Here is a 15,827-nt window from a genome sequence, read left to right on the forward strand (position 1 = left end):
TGAAGTTGATGCCAGAGTCATTATGGATGCTGTGCTGAACTCGGATTATGTGAACATGGTTGTTTCTCCTTTACTGGATGACTGTAGACATCTGTTGAGATGCTTCCATCAGGTTCAGGTTAGACATTGTTTTAGACAAGCCAATAGATGTGCTGAACTCACTGAAATTAGACGCTCTTTATCATAAAGCATAGACTACTACCAGAGTGTAGACAGTAATGAGCGCAAGGAAGTAGCAAGAGCAGAGCAATAAGAGCAGTAGAGCTTGATCAGAAGAACAACACTGCATAAACGACACAAGATAGTTATATACTGTAGATACGACTTGTAGTTTAGTAGCTGAATTAATTCCTTTAAGTGATGGCACATGAGAATGTTAGTTATTACTGTAGACACACATGTAAGGTTAGTTTTTCTGTTCTGTTAGTAGCAGTTATAATTGGTTAGCTTGCTTTACTCATTGTATATAAGGTTTTGTAATCTTTCTTTGCTAATTAATGAAAGCATAGACTTCTTCCATTCATTTCGTGATATGGTATCAGAGCAAATACCCAAATCTTTCTAGGATTTTGCATTTTCTTCAGTTTTTTTTTTTTTTTTTTTAAATTTTCTCGAGAAAAACACTTTGTTTTTGAGAAAATTTTCTTCTTTTGCCAACAATGGCTTCTATTGCAACTACTATGACTGCAAATGATTCTGCCAATGGCTTTGCACCTGAGAATCCATCTTCTTCTTTGCAAGATTCTCCAATGGATGACCCTCTGTTCTTGCATCATGCAAAGAGTCCAAGTTTAGCACTTGTTACATAGCCTTTAAGTACTGGAGAAAATTATTCAGCTTGGGCTCGAGCTGTGAGGAAGGCTTTTCTCACCAAGAACAAATTAGAGTTCATTGATGGGACTCTGACTTTCTCATCACCATTGGTATCTACTCTTTCAGCTATGCAAGCATGGATCAAGTGTGACAACATGGTTGGAGCCTGGTTGACCAATTCAGTCTCTCCAAAACTTCAAGCAAGCATTATCTATGAGGACACTACCTTAGAGATTTGGAATGACTTGAAGAATCGTTTTGCCCAAACCAATGGACCAAGGGTTTTCAATCTTCAAAAAGATATTGCAGAATTACATCAAGGTTAGATGTCTATCACTGATTTCTTTACTCCATTGAAGGTATTTTAGGATCAATTGCAAAACCTTAGTCCATTTCCTTCATTTACTTGTGGAAAGTGTGTATGTAACATTAACAAAAGGCTTACTGATTTACAAGTCAGAGAGTCTGTGATTAAGTTCCTAATGGGATTGAATGATTCTTTCTCACAAGTTAGGACTCAAGTGTTGCTTATGGATCCAATTCCATCACTCAGCAAGGTTTATTCTTTGCTAATTCAAGAAGCAACACAAAGATCAATCCCAAATGCTTCTGTTGTTAAGGTTGATTCTACTATTTTAGCTGCTAAAATGCCTAATGATCATGTTACCCATGGTTCCAAACTTGCTAATTTTGGTGGGAAGGGTAAGGATAGACTAGTTTGTACTCATTGTGGTAAGACTGGTCACACTGCGATAAGTGCTACAAATTGCATGGTTTTCCACCAGGGTTTAAGTTCAAGAATAAACCTTCCATAGCACATCAAGTATCCTCAAGTTCTAGTTCAGAATGCTTGTCATTTGTTTCTCCAATGCATCAACCTTCTGCCTTCACACCTGAGCAGTGTTAGCAGACACTTGCTTTGTTTGGTGCATCCAATTCCTCTCTTGCAACAACACCCAAGCATCAGAAGCCCCAATGGCCAATGTAGCATCTTCTTCCAACTCTACCAATGTGGCAATGGCAGGTATTGATTTTTCTTATAGTGTCTTTGCAACACAAGTGGTCAATAGAAGGGCTTATGGTAGAAATACTTGGGTGTTGGATACTAGTTCCACTGATCATTTTTCCTGTTCAGTTGATTTGTTAACCTCAATTACTACTACTAAATAGTCTTTGGTTCAATTGCCTAATGGGGAATTAGCACAAGTAACTCATATTGGGACTGTTGTTCTATCTTTTTCTCTTATTCTCAAGAATGTCCTTTGTGTCCCATCTTTTACTTTTAATCTATTATTTGTTAGTACTTTGACTCAATCTTAGCCATATTGTCTTGCTTTTCTCTCTGCTTATTGTTTTGTTTAGGACCTTTCCTCTTGGAAAACGATTGGGGTAGGCAAGGCACTTGATGGATTGTATCTGTTGCAGTTTGACAGCCTTCAACATTCATCTAGTTCTTCCCTTGCTGCTTTCTTAGCTGCTCACAACATCAATGATGTTTTTAGTCATTTCACTGCAGCAACTTCCACCCGTGTTCATATTCAATCTTCTTCCATTTGGCATGCAAGATTAGGTCACCCCTTCGACATCAAACTCAATACTTTGTGTCATGTTATTCCTTCTTTACAACCTTCATGTAATAAAGATTGTCAAATCTGTCCCATGACAAAACTTAAAAGATTGCCATTACCTTTTCATAATAAACTTAGTAGTTGTGTTTTTGATTTGGTTCATATGGATGTATGGGAACCAATTCAACTCTTACTTTGGATGACTTCAATTATTTTTTTAACTGTTGTGGATGATGCTACAAAACCAACATGGTTATTTTTGATAAAGTCTAAATCTGAAGTTAGGAAGTTATTTTACTCTTTCTATACTATGGTTCATACTCAGTTTGGCCTAAAAATCAAAGCTATAAGGACTGATAATGCTAAAGAGTTTGATATATTTGACTTTCTTAATTCTCATGGAATTATTCATCAACATAGCTGTGTTTACACTCCACAACAAAATTTTGTTGTGAAGAGGAAACATCAACAACTTCTTTCCATAGCTAGAGTTTTGCAAATTCAATCACAAAATTCCCTCCAATTTTGGGGTGACTATGTTTTAATTGTTGCCTATCTCATTAACAGGCTGCCATCTAATTTATTGCACGATAAAACTCCTTTTGAACTCCTTTTTCACAAACTTTCATATTATGCTCATCTCAAGGTCTTTAGTTGCTTGTGTTTTGCCTAAACCATTGCTCATACAGGGACCAAGTTCTCTCCAAGAGCAAGAAAATGTGTTTTTCTTAGATATCCTTACAATGTCAAAGAGTATAAAATATTTGATCTTGAGTCTCATACTATTTTTGTCTCCAGGGATGTCATTTTCCATGAAACTGTTTTCCCTTTTGTTTCTACTTATTGTGGTTCTGTCCCTCAGTTTGCTTTACCTTTACCTTGTGTTCTTGCTGTTGATCATCTTTTTGATAACATCCTTTAGTCCAAATCCTCTTCTTCTGCTATACCTCATGATTCAATCATCCAAATTCATCATTCCCTTTATGATGATTTGCTTGATGAGGTACCTGTAGACCCTCCTGAACCTGTTGTTGATCTTGTCCCTATTAGGTCTTCTAGATTAGTCAAACAACCTTCTTATTTACAGGCTTATCACTGCAATTAGGTATATTTTGTTCTTGATGCCAATCCTCCTCATTCAAGTACTTTCCATCCTTTTTCTTCACATGTTTCTTATCACCACCTCTCTCCTTCTTTCAAGTCTTTCTGTTGTTCAATTTCTTCCCTTGTTGAGCCTACTTACTATTACCAAGCTGCTTCTGATCCCAAATGGCAAGAGGCTATGGCTACTGGAATAGCTGCACTTGAGGCTAATAATACTTGGACATTGACCCCACTACTTGCTAGTAAGAAACCCATAGGATGTAAATGGGTATACAAGATTAAGTACAAGGCTGATGGTTCAATTGAAAGGTACAAGGCCAGGTTAGTTGCTAAGGGATTTACACAGAAAGAAGGTGTGGATTACTTTGAAACCTTTTCTCCTGTTTCAAAGATGGTTTCTGTCAAAATTCTTCTTGCTGTGGCTGCAATTCAGGGCTGGTTTCTTAGTCAATTGGATGTGAATAAAGCCTTTCTTCATGGTGATTTAGATGAAGAGGTGTATATGGCTCTTCCACAAGGGTTTCATAGCCAGGGGGAGGTAGTTTGTAAGCTCAATAAATCCTTATATGGTCTTAAACAAGCTTAGGCAATGGTTTGCTAACTTTTCTGGTATGTTGCTTCAACTTGGTTTCGCTCAGTCCGAAGCTTATTATTCCTTATTTACTAGAAGGCAAGGTGATGTTTTCATGGTTCTTTTAGTGTATGTGGATGATGTCTTAATAGCTTGTAATGATAAAACTAAGACAGATAGGTTCAAGTTAAAGGATCTAGGTGACTTGAAGTACTTTCTTAGAGTGGAGGTTGCCGGATCAGACAAAGGGATTTCTCTTTGTCAAAGAAAGTACACACTTGAAGTTCTTAACGATGCTAGTATGCTTGGATGTAAGCTAGCTAAGACACCTATGGAACAAAATCTCAGATTAAGTAAGTTGGAGGGAGAAGAGCTTAAAGATCTAAGTAGCTACAGAAGGTTGATAGGCAGGTTATTGTATTTGACAATCACAAGACCAAATATCACTTTTGTTGTCCATAAACTTAGTTAATACATGTCTAGACCAAGAAAACCACACCTGTATGCAGCATATGGAGTCTTGCAATACCTAAAAGGTGAACCAGGAAAGGGTCTTATGTTCTCCTCTAACACATATTTACACTTGAAGTGGTTTGTAGATGCTGATTAGGTCTCATGCCCTGACACAAGAAGGCCTGTTACAGGTTATAGTATCTTCATTGGGGACTCTTTGGTGTCTTGGAAGTCAAAGAAGTAGTCTACAGAATCAAGATCCTTAGTAGAAATTGAGTACAAAGCCATGACAGTTGCAACATGTGAGATTGTATGGATTTTATACTTTCTTAAAGACATTGGGGTCAAACATGATAAAGAGGCTTTGTTGTTTTGTGACAGTCAGGCAGCATTGCACATTGGCTCTAATCTAGTCTTCCATGAGAGGACAAAGTATATTGAAATAGATTGTCATGTGGTCAGGGACAAAGTTTTGGAAAGGATTATCAAGCTAAATTATGTTATGACTCATTGTCAATTAGCGGATATGCTTACCAAAGCATTAAGTTATAATCAATTTTCTAATCTTGATTGCAAGATGGGAATGATAAACATACACACACCATTTGTTCTTGAGGGGGAGTATAAGAGTGTAGACAGTAATGAGCACAAGGAAGCAGCAAGAGCGGAGCAATAAGAGCAGTGGAGCTTGATTAGAAGAACAACTGTGCATAAACGACACAAGATAGTTATATACTGTAGATACGGCTTGTAGTTTAGTAGCTGAATTAATTCCTTTAAGTGATGGCACGTGAGAATGTTAGTTATTACTTATTACTGTAGACACACGTGTGAAGTTAGTTTTTCTGTTCTATTAGTGGCAGTTAGTTGGTTAACTTGCTTTACTCATTGTATATAAGGTTTTGTAATCTTTCTTTGCTAATTAATGAAAGCATAGACTTCTTCCATTCATTTCGTGATAACTACCAGCACCAAACACTTGTTGATTATTTTTTGGCCCCCTCTTTTCATTGCCTATTTTTTCTGGTACAGAACATCAGAAACCAGAGTAGACAATTATCTTGGAGCTATCAACATTTATTAAGATGTTTAATATAGCCGTGGATTCGGGTGGTTGTGATAATCTTATCTGATTCAGCAGCGTGTGTGTGTGTGTTTTTTTTTTTTCCTTTCAACTAAAAGAGATTTTTTTGGGCAGGCAGATACAAGGAAGTAATTTTAGCAGAAACAAATGGTACTAGTGGTAAATGCACAGGAGGCAATTGAAGAGATAATTTAATGTTTGGATATACAAATTATGTACACAGTATACACAAACATACAGACAGATACATCTATGCAATTTCCAACCTAAGCACTCCCTTTAGATGCAGGAGATATAATTTATTAGCTACAAACCCCGTGAGATTATATGTAGAGATATTTTGGTCCTCTAGGGAGAAAGATAACATAATGAAGGATTTTGAAGAAACAAAGGTCCAACCTGGATCCTCCTATCCAATAAAACACCATAAAATACCTTATCCTACAGCCATGTCAGCACACTATCCTGATAAAATGTAATGAGCGGTTGTCCCTCTTCAACTTGGAAGAACAGGGATCTCCACTTTTCATCGCAAATTATCACCTCCCCAAAAAGCAAAGTAATAAACCCAGACAAACAAAGAAAGCTTACCTATTAATCCTTTCTCCAAACTCTTCTCTCTCTAGTGGCCTCAGGATCTCTCACAAAGTATAATCTGTAGGGGTTCAGTAATAATGGCCTCAACCTCCTCCTCCACACTCACAATCTCCTCCTCATCCACCCTTGTTGATGTCAAGGCTCCTCGCCAATCAGCTGCTTCATCACCACAGTGTGTGTCACTCCCCACACTGCCCCCTCCTCCTGTGCAGCAATCTCAAAACAAACCTTGGAAGACCACAGCTTATTGTGAGTCCATCACATACACATACACATAGAAGAGCACCCTTCAACTTAAACCTGCTTTATCCATGTTGCTACTAGTGTTTATAGATATGGATGGCCATGATAATAGTTATTTATCTTCCTGGTTTCAGGCCGTAAGCTAGCTCGCAATGTCATGGCCATGGCCACTGGAGAGGCGCCAGCAGAAGTTGCAGTAGCTGAGCTGCCAGAGATTGTGAAGACAGTTCAAGAAGCCGTAAGGATTTGACATTATTATGAATGATCTAATCAATATTCTCTAGTGTTGTAAGAGAATTCGGTAATTGTTGACATGAATTCATGAAAATTGATTCCCTTGGATGCACAGTGGGACAAAGTTGAAGATAAGTATGCAGTGAGTTCACTTGCAGTAGCTGGTGTGGTTGCACTATGGGGCTCCACTGGGATGATCTCGGTGAGGTTCTCCAATTGCTAGTTAATAAATTATTATTGCATTTGTTAATCTTTCTTCAAAATATAATTTAACATGATTAGTAAGAAGGTTTTTGAGAGATGGGTATTACTTTTCCAGGCAATTGATAGGCTTCCTTTAATTCCTGGTGTTCTTGAGCTTGTGGGCATTGGCTATTCTGGGGTAAGTTGAATTTGCTTTATTGCTTTATTCTTTTGCAACTTTTATACAAATATAAAACTGGTAAGAACCTAGGGGGCCGTTTCATTGTCTTCCCTGCTGAACAATTTGAATTGTTCCAAGTATGTGGTTGTCAACATTCATTGACTGTTTGCATCCCAGGAATGAATTCCTGAATGGAAATTAAAATTTTCCTCCAGATCAATTCTAGGAATTTCCTACCAACTATTAGGTGGATGATCCAAGACAATCCTTGTGGTTTAATCACACAATTACTATCTTAGCCAAATAATCTAGGTTCGTCTTGATAATCAATTTCTATGACTCGGTTGAAGTCTAATGCAAATAACAGCATGCAAAATTTTACACCCTTGATCCCCCAATCTCATGGACTAAAATTTATGTGATCAAAGACATATTGATAAAATCATACTTGTCACAAAAGTTTAAACTATTATGAAATTGATCATTTTAATCATTATTCTAAGTTGTTTTGATTCTATGTTAAATTATTATTAGTCTTAAAAAACTTAAGCTATTAAAAAGTGAGAAAATAAATTATATAACTGTTATTCTAAGGGACATTCTTAGAAGAAAATCATTTTCTGGAGTGCTTAATTTGAAATTTTTGTGCTTTTGTCTATTTCTTATGCATCCATCTTCATTGTCTTTCTTTGCAGTGGTTTGCATACAAGAACCTGGTTTTCAAACCAGACAGGTTAGTGTCAAATTGGACTCTACCATCAAAAACTTAGTTCCAATTTTCATGATAACTACCATCATTTTGAAGAATTGTTTTGTGCAATTTTTTCACCATGCGTCATCAAATAAATTTCAGGGAAGCTTTGTTAGAGAAGATAAAAGTTACATACAAGGATATAATTGGGAGCAGCTAGAGGAACTCAATGGGTAATGCTGCTGAGATTAGGTGGACCTGGTTTTTGAAGCAAATATCTTGCAGCATTGTCATGAAAATGTAACCATAGTTCGTTTTCTTGGCATAAGCTTCTAACCCATCTAATATGTACTCCATCTTGACTATATATGAAACCATTATATTTTATTTCCCCTTTACCTTTAGCACCAATTGAATCCCATGATCGCCATTTCTGTTACTTTGGAAGAGCTAGAAGAACTTCACTGACTACAAATATAGTATACATCTAGCATATAGTTTGCTTGCTTGGAAATTTAAGCTTTAGAAAATAATTCACTTGATTTTGAGGAAGCAATGGAGGCATTTGATTAATAACGAATTTGAGTAAGATATTCAGCACAATTACTTGCAATAGCAAATAGGAAGTGAAAAAATCTGAAGGGTATGGAGAGACATCCACAAACAAAGAGTTTGCGTTTCGAGCCACATAAAATTAGTGGGTTTGAACCACTTTTCCAATGGTAAGAGTGTAGATTAGGATTAAAGTCACCATGAGGAGCAGCAACACCACATGAATGTCGAGATAATTTTTAGCATCTAGGGAATTCTTATACTGCAGTCTGAAACTGGAAAACAGGGTTGTGAATTCTAAGCAAATAAAATTTACCACTCAGGGTTTCATGGCAGAAAACGCAAGGATTATAGGCATAAAAGAGAAGTTCATCAATCACAGTGGAGCTATAAACAGCTCTTCATGATAGCAAGCTCATTAATCTTGATTATCACGAATTTTCAAACTGACTTACCAAAACAAAGGGATTTAAACCCAAAAAGAGCTTGAAACAAAGCTTATAAACATTCAAACCTTTCCACATATTTCTCAAGAAGAATGATTCCCTTTGGTCCCAAAATTTGACTCTTGACCATATATCAAACACTTTCAAACAGGTGCACTTCAACAGTGATAATAGACTCAGTTATCAGATATATAGTAAATTAGCAATTACCAAATCCAGAACAAAGTCCTAGAGCAATCAAAAATATGAAGTTAATTCCATTCTCATAGAATGAGTCACAAACATCCCATATTGAGATAATAATATCATCAGAAACAGATCCTTAAGTCTCAGTGACTAGGTAAAACATTTAGACTGTCAGCTCCTACAAAAGATGTGTTCAACCTACACCACAACTGATACGGATTTCACACCCTTCTTGTAGAACTCCATCACATGCGAATTACAGAAATAGCACGGAAGAGCAAAACTCATAAAGCCAGATCCAAATGCCAATGGATCAAATTCATGTTGCTTCCGCTCCTTTCCTCCCGGTTTTTGAGTCATCAAAAGCATATCTAGTAGGAATTTGCTCCTTGCAAAAGTGGAAATCTCTGGATAAATTGGAAGAATCTGCTCCACAACAATCACCTTTCCATCATTTGGAAGAGAATTGTAGCAGTTCTCCAACAATTTCAAGCAGCGATCGTCACTCCAATCATTCATGAAGTATCCCCTACATAACATCAACAATCTCATAATTTTTCATTCAGGAAAAAAAATGCATAACTTTTTACTGAATTTCAAAAATGGATTATTTACTGACAGCATATAATGTTTACGTCATCAGTACAAGTACTAAATTTCAAAAAAAGAAAAGAAAAAAAAAAAAGCATAAGACCAAAGAAAATCAGGAAAGAATACCCAACATACTCAAAAGTCAAAACTCACCATCAAAAGTATGGCATCTCCTTTTGGAATGCTTTCAAACATATCTCCAGCTACATGTTTCACACCTGCAAGATAAATTAACTCACCCTTTAATCGAGGCACTCAATGAACTAATCACTGAAGACCATCTAGGACATTCAGCTATACATTAACGACCACAAATGATAGATGAAGACCATCTAGGCTCCTAAACACTCAGTTATACATTAACAACCACAAATAACAGATTAATTGGAATTACTCCCTCTCTCTCTCTCTCTCACATGCAGTTTTGGAAAGATGTGGCACAAAGAAATTGATAATATGAAGGTTGCAGAGAGTACAGCAGCAGAGACCAGGTGAACCTGCATCTAAATTCACTCAAGTGATGAAATATAAGATGCAATGTATCACCAACCATTTTTTTGATCATTTCATTCTTATAAGCCAATAAGCTCATCAAATTGAAAATTACCTTCAATGAACAATTAACTCCACAATACTATTTAAAGAAGTTACATAATGGGGAGACATCATACCAGGATAGGGTGGGGCATGTTGTATAACATGAGGCAAGTCAAAATTAATGCCCTTTATATTGGGGAATTTGGAAGTGATTAAGCTAAGAGCCACTCCAATGCCACCACCAACAACAACCAGTTGCTTGAGGTTCTGAAAACTTTTGTAGGACTCGAGCATCTTCTTAACAAGTATGGTAGTGTGGTTGAACATTCCTGTGTTGAAAACTTGACTGAACCTGCCGTCCCTGCCAGCGTACTCATAGGCATGAGTTCCATGGACCCTGTTAAAGGGAAGTCCGCCTTCAAGAACGGCACTCTTCAGTTGAGACCTAACATCCATTCAATTTAGCAATAAAGTTAGCCACCATTACAAACTTCTTATAAAATCTGGGAATGGCTTCTCATACAGGGTTAGAATCAGGCATCCAGGTATCCCTTTGAGCTGGGCGTTAGACAACCAGATTATGACCACTAGACCATTTGCATAACTTTCCCAACATGCCAAACAATCGGTCACAACTACATCTGCTCACAGGTAACAATGATGATAATAACAACAATGAAAATAAATCTAAGTACCCAAGTGACTTGTAGTCAGATGGTACCTAGGCCTCCCGTCTACCATGTTGCGTATTGACCCGCCTCCCCAAAAATCAAAGTAATAATAATAATAATAATAATAATAATAATAAAATCTAAGTAATGATTTAACAACACTTTGGCTGGTAGCTCAACTAGCATCTCATGTGTTTCTAGATATTAAATTTCTCGTGTATTTTGTTTATATATCTTTATATAAACAAAATTGAAATAAAAAACAACACTTTGTCCGTATGGATGTTTGTCATTGTCGTTATCATTCCACAGTTTCTACAATACTGTTGATGCAAAAATGCTCCAACAAATACAATTATTTATTGAAAGTTCAAATACTTAACAAACATGACCAGCAGTGGGGTCGATTAAAGAAAGATTTGGGTGGCAAAAATAACGAAAATAATTGATAAATCAACAAGCTATATCAAAAAGAAGGCCGCCCTAGTCAAAGCAGCAGTAAGCTTTGATGATTTGGTTCATAGGTTTTCCTCTCCTTTATTACTGTGGATTCAAGAAAAATCTCAAAGAAACTCTCATACTATGGACATGAAGATCGCAAAGCAAAACTAACTAAAACGAATATACAAATAAAAGGGATACTTATGATTAAAGAAAAGATGGGATTTTTATATGATTAAAGAAAAGGAAAGAAAGAAAGAAATGAGGAGTGGAGTAATGACTGACCAACTATCCATGTAAACCTTGTCATGAAGCAAGGTCATCAATGGTGCCAAGGAAACCCCATATTGTTTACAACGCGCAAAGTACTTGGACACGCTATTCAGGCAGTAGTTTCTGCGAAAAGGAAGCCTTCTAACATTATCATCCACAGAGACACCAAGCACGCCGTGTTGAACCAGTAGGCTACAGATGCGGTCAATCATGGCCGGTGCGGTGCGTCTGGGTTTGTAGTGGGCATTTGGGTCACGATCTGCTCAGCGGAGAGAGTAGCATCTGGACCCGCATTTCCCAAGATATCAAAGACACCAAGCTCCATGGCTGCGTGTATGGTCATGGGTAGGACTGACCCGTACACCAGTTCCATTGCCTGAGAGAATGCTTCTTCTTCTTATTATTTCTTTTTGTAGTCTTGGTTGGCCATGGTTGTTGTTGGGGTTTGTCTTGAAGGTGAAGAAGCCATTTGTGCTTGCTTTTGGTTTGGCTTCTGCTGTTTGTGCTTCTTGTCCATTGGTTTTTACTCTTCTTTTTTTTGCTTTTGGTGAGAAAAAAGACCTAATATTTTTTGTCAGAGAAAGTCTAAAAGGCTGTCAAAGATCTCATTATCATTTGAGTAGCCTTGCACAACAAGGTATATGCCTTTTTTCAAATCAACGGGAAAAATGGGTGAGTGTATGTACGTAGAGTGTGACTCTGTGACTCTGTAAGGGGGAAAAAAAAAAAAATTAAAGAGCTAGAATTTTAATTTTTAGCCTTGATCAAGATAAGTAAATAGAGCTTATTTTTAAGAATTTAAGGCTTGGTGTGAGAGTTCATAAAAAAATAGAATGAAATAAAATGAAATTATTATAAAAGAATAGAAAATTCATTTCATTCTTTTACATTTTCTACATTAAGACTTATTCTTCGTTCATTAAAGAAGAAAGAATATTATAAAATTATTTTTTCATTCATGTCTATTCTATGTTCTATTGCTTTTCTTCCTCTCAAACTAGGAAATAGTGATTTATCCTGCAATACACTTTTGTTTTCCTATGCATCATTTGCTGCCAGACCCTGCTTGCTCTTGCTTACTTTCCAATGTAAACAATTTGTTTTATATGCAAATAACATGAAAAAAGAAAAAAGAAGAAGGTGGTTTAAGCTAGATAAAGTTTAAGAGCATTCTCATTAAGAATTGTAAATGCTATAAATGCTAAATTTTAACATCAAGTTTGTAAAAAGCATACTCCATCAAGAATTGTATATCCTATTAATTTTGCAATCTAGCAAGATTGTTAAAAAAAGAAAAAGAAAAAAAAAAGATTTGTTTAATGGTAGTTGTTGGGTACAGAAAACATGGTATGAATGGTAGTTATTTGAAAACATAAAAAAAAAAATAAAGAAAACATAAAGAAAGAATATTTAAATGAAGTGGTAAAATAATAGAACTTTTGATGTTGGGTGTATTGTAAAGTGAGATGTTAAAATGAATAAAGTAACTTTTTGAGATGTTAAATGTTAAATTTTTTACAATTCTTAATGAGAATGCTCAAAATGATGTAAAACTCATCATTTAAGTTGCCTTGCACAACAAGGTGTCCTTTTATTTATTTATATTTCTTAAATAAGATTTTCTTTTTTGGAAAACTTTTTAAAATAAGATTTTAGAAAGTTTTATTGATAACGATTAAAGAATACTATAAGATAATCAAGATGCTATTGCAGCCATAAAATGTGGAGGTAAATCCTCCATTAAGCAAACTTGAAGGAATCCTTTTATCTTGTCTCAATGGAGAAATTATTAGGTCCATTAGGAGGACTGCTGACGTGGTTCTCCTTGACCTCACAACCAATAAAATGCTGTTATTTAAGCAAATGTGACGTTATCTGGTAATTTTTTTTTTTTACTCTTTGTGCTAATTAGGAAGTTTGTACATACATTTATATAGATGACTTCATCTTATTGGTTAAGGGGGACTACATTTAGTAGTTGTCCCATTGTAAATAATAATTTCTCATATCAATGGGAGATTGAGTGAGTGGAGAGAATGGGAGGAGAAACTACAAGAAAAATTGAAGATAATGTCATTTTTAAACTTTAAGCATGTTTAGATATTTGACAAAGTTTAGATACCTCCCCTTTTCAAAAGTTAAAATAATAATAAATAATAATAAATAAATAAATAAATTTTTTAATTAGAGTGGCCGGTCTCTCTTCCGACTTATATACTTGTATTCCAATTTCTTTGCAATGAACCCTAGAAAAAAAATTCTGAACTCTGTAAGGGGGAAAAAAAAAAAAATAAAGAGCTAGAATTTTAATTTTTAGCCTTGATCAAGATAAGTAAATAGAGCTTATTTTTAAGAATTTAAGGCTTGATTTGAGAGTTCATACAAAAATAGAATGAAATAAAATGAAATTATTATAAAAGAATAGAAAATTCATTTCATTCCTTTACATTTTCTACATTAAGACTTATTCTTCGTTCATTAAAGAAGAAAGAATATTATAAAATTATTTTTTCATTCATTTCTATTCTATGTTCTATTGCTTTTCTTCCTCTCAAACTAGGAAATAGTGATTTATCCTGCAATACACTTTTGTTTTCCTATGCATCATTTGCTGCCAGACCCTGCTTGCTCTTGCTTACTTTCCAATGTAAACAATTTGTTTTATATGCAAATAACATGAAAAAAGAAAAGAAGAAGAAGGTGGTTTAAGCTAGATAAAGTTTAAGAGCATTCTCATTAAGAATTGTAAATGCTATAAATGCTAAATTTTAACATCAAGTTTGTAAAAAGCATACTCCATCAAGAATTGTATATCCTATTAATTTTGCAATCTAGCAAGATTGTTAAAAAAAGAAAAAGAAAAAAAAAGATTTGTTTAATGGTAGTTGTTGGGTACAGAAAACATGGTATGAATGGTAGTTATTTGAAAACATAAAAAAAAAATAAAGAAAACAAAAAGAAAGAATATTTAAATGAAGTGGTAAAATAATAGAACCTTTGATATTGGGTGTATTGTAAAGTGAGATGTTAAAATAAATAAAGTAACTTTTTGAGATGTTAAATGTTAAATTTTTTACAATTCTTAATAAGAATGCTCAAAATGATGTAAAACTCATCATTTAAGTTGCCTTGCACAACAAGGTGTCCTTTTATTTATTTATATTTCTTAAATAAGATTTTTTATTTGGAAAACTTTTTAAAATAAGATTTTAGAAAGTTTTATTGATAATGATTAAAGAATACTATAAGATAATCAAGATGCTATTGCAGCCATAAAATGTGGAGGTAATTCCTCCATTAATCAAACTTGAAGGAATCCTTTTATCTTGTCTCAATGGAGAAATTATTAGGTCCACTAGGAGGACTGCTGACGTGGTTCTCCTTGACCTCACAACCAATAAAATGCTGTTATTTAAGCAAATGTGACATTATCTGGTAATTTTTATTTTTTACTCTTTGGGCTAATTAGGAAGTTTGCACATACATTTATATAGATGATTTCATCTTATTGGTTAAGGGGGACTACATTTAGTAGTCGTCCCATTGTAAATAATAATTTCTCATATCAATGGGAGATTGAGTGAGTGGAGAGAATGGGAGGAGAAACTACAAGAAAAATTGAAGATAATGTCATTTTTAAATTTTAAGCATGTTTAGATATTTGACAAAGTTTAGACACCTCCCCTTTTCAAAAGTTAAAATAATAATAAATAAATAAATAAATAAAATTTTTAATTAGAGTGGTCTCTCTTCCGACTTATATACTTGTATTCCAATTTCTTTGCAATGAACCCTAGAAAAAATATTCTGCCTCTAATAAAATTCAAAGTGGCTGTATCAGTTCCTATAAATTTTATCAATGGGTCAAATAAAAATTGTGGCTGCCTGAGCACATGAATTTTATCAATGGGTCAAATAATATGTCTACTTATTTATTTATTTATTTATTTTTTTTGATGAGGGAAAAATAATATGTCTACTTAGATGCTCAATGGTAAGGCTAATGAAGTAACTGCTCTTTTGTTTGGCTTAGAGAATCCAGAAGAAGAGCCACTTCAATGAGCCAGATTAAAATGTAACGGAGTCATATGAAGATATTAATATATGTTTCTAAGCATCTTCATCAGTCAAGAAATGAGGACTTTTCCCAAAAAATGGGGCTTATGTTTATGTTAAAGGCTTAAAGCTCATCATAATATGCGGAATAAGCTCTTCCATGAGAAGTACAACATTGATTTTTCATGCCTTTGGCAGATGCAAATTTAGGCATTTCTAAATGATGGGCTTTCATTTTACGACATAGCTTGAATTTAGAAATTTAGGGGCAATTTTATTTTGCAAGCATCTTTATTTTAAGGTTCAGAGAACTGAATGATGCCCATGCATTTTTTAATACTACAAGCCAGCC

At 34.9% G+C, this 15,827-nt stretch overlaps 1 protein-coding gene and 1 pseudogene across 1 annotated transcript; one reads left to right on the forward strand and one right to left on the reverse strand.

Moving 5' to 3' along the window:
• The first annotated feature begins 6,084 nt into the window (after window positions 1-6,084).
• On the forward strand, window positions 6,085-8,120 carry LOC112008528 (protein CURVATURE THYLAKOID 1B, chloroplastic). Its single transcript, XM_024040851.2, has 6 exons — window positions 6,085-6,439; window positions 6,568-6,671; window positions 6,783-6,869; window positions 6,987-7,049; window positions 7,727-7,764; window positions 7,885-8,120. Exons 1-6 carry the CDS (start codon window positions 6,268-6,270, stop codon window positions 7,940-7,942), a joined length of 522 nt encoding a protein of 173 aa, XP_023896619.1. The 5' UTR covers window positions 6,085-6,267; the 3' UTR covers window positions 7,943-8,120.
• A 780-nt stretch (window positions 8,121-8,900) lies between these two features.
• On the reverse strand, window positions 8,901-11,835 carry LOC112008544 (cathecol O-methyltransferase 1-like; annotated as a pseudogene).
• Between the last annotated feature and the right edge of the window lie 3,992 nt (window positions 11,836-15,827).

This window comes from Quercus suber, unplaced genomic scaffold (genome assembly GCF_002906115.3).
Source record: "Quercus suber isolate HL8 unplaced genomic scaffold, Cork oak 2.0 scaffold_347, whole genome shotgun sequence".
Taxonomy (NCBI): domain Eukaryota; kingdom Viridiplantae; phylum Streptophyta; class Magnoliopsida; order Fagales; family Fagaceae; genus Quercus; species Quercus suber.